General features: G+C 31.5%; 1 protein-coding gene across 1 annotated transcript in view; it reads left to right on the top strand.

Moving 5' to 3' along the window:
• LOC106684748 (glutathione S-transferase) overlaps window positions 1-4693 on the top strand; it is a gene marked incomplete in the record, with an annotated part of 7573 nt that overhangs the window by 1253 nt on the left and 1627 nt on the right. The window contains 3 exon segments of the mRNA XM_024363997.2: window positions 3080-3213; window positions 3301-3468; window positions 4644-4693. Of these exon segments, the coding sequence (XP_024219765.2) occupies window positions 3080-3213; window positions 3301-3468; window positions 4644-4693 (352 nt within the window).

The following is a 4693-nucleotide window of genomic DNA, read 5'->3' as shown; positions in this document are numbered from 1 at the left end:
CATATCTGGATAATTTTTTTCTATTTATTGACTGCAATTTACAACAGTATTTACGTAAAAAACACATTAAGTAAATTTGATGTAATATAAAAATGGATTGATACAGGCACGTAGAGAAACTACCCAGTGGTAGCACTCTAATCATATTTTTACACTAGATGGTCTCGAGGCCATCTTCTTATCAGGCGCCTCGGAAACATATCTGGGTAATTAATTTAAAAGTATCTGATAAAAATACTCTAATAAAACTTGAATCTATTGGCTATCTAATAATTATCTTTACAAGAGTAAAGTCGTTTGAGACTAGCATTCGACTTAAAAATACGACATACAATCTCCTTCACAAGGAGAGACTTTTAGATATTCCTATAAACAGATCGAATGTAGGAAAACCACAAAGTTTTTCTCTTATTACATAAACAAGAAATTGAAATGTGATATCTTAAAAAAAAAAAAAAAAAAAAGATAAAAGAAATTAATAGTCGAGTTATTTATACAATCGCCAAAGAAATTTGAGATAGGAAAAAAGATTGGATAATGAGTAATGTTATCTTATCTTGAAGGTGATGGATGATTCATTATTAGAGAAATATTTCTTTTATTATTCAGATTATAAATCAAATCTTTATATTGCTATAGCTTTCTGATAAAAAACATTGCCGTTTTAAAAACTTCAATAATCCACTGGAAGTCATAGTACAAGAGCCCAAAAAAAAAAGAAGGCAGTTATTTCATACCAATTTTTGATTACTTTAATGGAAACTATCTATAATCACTAGTCTAAACTGATGAGTCTACCAAGTATAGGCAGGGGAAATCAAAAATGGTGGCTGTTTTAAAACGTTAAAAATATTAATTTTTCATTCGGGGCTTTATATCTTTAAAACGAACAACACTAATAGAAAAACTAAGAGAACATCATTTAAAGAAGAGTAAATTTTCTAAAATATGAGCCCTCATAGAGCTATTTACGTTCAATATTTTAGAAAATTTACTCTACTTTAAATGATGTTCTCTTAGGTTTTCTATTGGTGTTGGTAAATTTAAAGATATTTAGCTCTGAATGAAAAATTAATTATTTTAATGTTTTAAAATAGCCACCATTTTTTATTCCCCCTATCTGTACTTAGCACACTCATCAATTTTAGATTAATAATTATACATAGTTTTCATTAAAGTAATAAAAAATTTGAGTGAAATAACTGACTTTTTTCATCCCAGCTCATAATACAATAATTGGCATTTGGCAGAACATTTATTTGGAATATCAAAAATAAAACAAATAATGGGATGTAGATGGCGCATCACACTACCTTCACTCCCCCCTACTTTAAATTGAAATTTATCCTCGCTCGTTTCAAAGCACAATAATGACAATACTTTCTCGTACTAATTTTCCAAATGAGTCTTACAGTTGATGGTTCGACTTAATCCAATTTCAAAAATTTTCAATAGAGTACTTTAAGCAATATTTTTTGTTGCAAAAGTTTTAACATTCTTCTTCTACAAAAGTATGGCATAAATATAAAAATATAACAGTTTACTAAAAATTAAAGTCTAGTCTTAAAAATGTATTTAATGCTTTAAATACATTTTTAAGACTAGACTTTAATTCAATTGTTATTGAATCAAAATTGAAAATACTATCGTAAAAGTATGACAAGATATGAGGAGAAGATGGTTGAGGAAGAGGTCAGTGGAGAATACAAATAAGTAAAAATGTATTTATTAGTGCCAACGTTTCGGCCATGTTATATTAAGAAGAACCTCTCTCACAGTGATGAGATGCAGCAACCATCGAATTTTTGTCCATTTTTTTTATAGCCATCTTTGTTTCCTTTAGATTGGTCCAGGGATTCTTCATTTTGGATTCTTTAATACAGTAGAGCAGTGATTCCCAAAGTGGGGCGGTGATGGCCACAGGTGCATTTGGGGGGCGATGAATAATTACAAGTTGTCACGGTCAACAACTGCTGACAAAACTAGAGCCCAGGATTACTAAATTGGTAGCAACACACCAAGTTCATCCTTCTCATTAAGATGATTTCAAATATTCTAACTTTTCTTTTGTATTACATTCTATTCTGAGTTCAATACATAGTTTCATAATTTCCAATTTCAATGTTTCTAATTTATAAAAAATTGATTTCCAGGGAGTGCTAAGTTATTCTTTCTGGGAAAGGGGCGGTAAGACAAATAAGTTCGGGTACCGCTGGAGTAGTGCATGGATTATCTGAACTGGCTTAGGGGAAATGATTAGGAGGGGACAACATTAACACTACTAGAAAATAAGTTTCAAGAGTATTTTCTCTAAAATTAGATTTCCTTTTATTATAATGGAACCACAGTCTTGTTTCTTGAAAAGTAAGCTTGTAGAAGAATGAGGCAGGTTAGTGTTTTAATAAAATCAGTTTGATCATATCAGTGGTAGAAAGAAAACTATTGCATAACAACTGACCTTCTACTGTAGTTTGTTTTGAGGTGTATCGATGATTAACCGATCTTATTCTAATCTACTGGTTAGGTTACTGCTTTTGGGCCAATAAACCAGCATCTTCATCCAGGGCATCTGGCTAGTAGACTCGGGAGTGTGCATGGTGTGATACCTTTGTCTGTATATGTGTGGATGCATGTAGTGTACTGTGTATCTTTTCGTGCGATATTTCTCCCCAACCTGGAGGACCATTGGGTAACAATAAATTATTGAAAATGAAACGACTAAATTTAAATAGTTGACTACAAAGTTTAACCAATGACTCGCACAAAGAAAATATGAGGAAGTTTTGCACTTTTCATCTCTGATGATTTTTTTGACACCTCAATCATTACCTTCCCAATTATAGCATATTTTTAAAAAGAAACCATCAATCAAATAAGTGCACTATTTTCTTTATTATTCAACGGCCCATCCCTGCTCCCCTCTGCCTACGCCCATGGTGATGGTGCCGTAACTTCCTACACCACTAAAGCTTTGTTATTATTATTTAAAAAAAAATTCTTCAAGCTATATGTTTAAAAATTGAAACAACTTAATATTTGATGATTACTAAAACCAAACTATCTGTTTTTATCTGAGCAGGATAATGGTGGCTAAATTAACTTACTTCGCAATGATGGGGCTCGGAGAGCCCATAAGGCTGATCTTCGCTGCCACTAATATAGAATTTGAAGATATCAGGATTGGCAAAGAAGAATGGCAGAAACTGAAACCAAGTAAGATTTTGAATTGATCTGTCTTTTAGTAATAAAAATATCAAATATTTTATATGTTGTATTATAATTATATATTATATGTTCCAGCTTTGAAGTTACCACATTTACCAATGCTGGAAATGGATGGAAAAACTATTTTCCAAGCAATAGCGATTTGCCGCTACCTAGCCCGAAAGAACGGCCTCTGTGGTTCTTCTGAAGATGAAGCCCTCGATATTGATGTAACAGTGGACACCTTGGAGGATATGAGAAAAAGTGATATATTTATTTATTTATATGGGAATATCCCAGATACATGTTCAAGTATAAATACAGATTATGTCCAAAAATATAGGTAAAAAAAGAACATAAATTACAAACAAAAATTAAAGGCATATACACTAAAACTCCCAACAAATTACAAACTCCACCAAGGTACCTGTTTTCTGAAACCAAAGAAGAAGTAGGAAATTTTATAAATAAAAAAAAAATTCATGGATCATTAAGTTACAATCTGAAAGTATTGTAAGAGGTCAAATTTTTCATTCTCATTTAATGTACAATTTTTAACCCTAACTTGTACCACAACAAACCATGATTGGTTAGGGGTTCAGTACTTTCTAAGGGAGTACTGTTACTAGACAGTAATGGTGGTGCAAGGAAGTGGTTTGGTCAGAATACTGCTCAACAGCCATGTTTTCCCCTCAATTTTAATGGTATCTTTAATTTTTTGAGGCTGAGTGTGCCACAGGATGGTCTCTCAACCCCAAGATTGATCGACAGTTAATGTACAATGTACATTTAGAACCCCATAAATAAACAGGTAAAATTTTTTCTAAATTTGCTGCTAACCTGGTATAATTTAAATAGAATCATTTTTTCTTTCAGCGTACATCTAATGGATTTGTCGGTTTATGAATAATTAATAAAAGTCGTTACCAACAACTCTTCAGAACACATTATATTTGACCATTAACAAAAGAACACAGCACATAAAGCAATCATAATTTCAATTGCATTATATATTTCTTCTAAGAAGGTTTCAGAACACAGTGTTGCTACTTTTCAATGTTCAGTGTTACCAGCTTCCTACAGATTTCTTGTAAATTAGTTGTGATGTAACTTAATCATTGTATATTAATATAATAATATATAATGAGCTGTAGATAGTTGACCATAGATTAATGATTGGAGAATTTTGTCGGGGGGTGCTGTCAGCAAAGAACAACATAAATAAACAAAACAATATTTATTTATTTTATGCCCTGCCATAAAATAAATAAATATTGTTTTGTTTATTTATGCTGTTCTTTGCTGACCGCACCCCCCGACAAACTTCTCCAATAATAATATATAGTTCATGTGAACAAAATAATACAAATAACCAATAATAATTTTAAATTTATACAGAGAAATGACATTCATTATACCTGAAAAATTGTCTATTACAGAAACAGTTGTACATTATTATCAGCCTGATTCTGAAGCGAGAACTAATGGC

This window comes from Halyomorpha halys, unplaced genomic scaffold (assembly GCF_000696795.3).
Source record: "Halyomorpha halys isolate HHAL.00 unplaced genomic scaffold, Hhal_1.1 Scaffold610.1, whole genome shotgun sequence".
NCBI classification, from domain to species: domain Eukaryota; kingdom Metazoa; phylum Arthropoda; class Insecta; order Hemiptera; family Pentatomidae; genus Halyomorpha; species Halyomorpha halys.
This window is presented reverse-complemented; position numbering and strand designations above follow the sequence as displayed.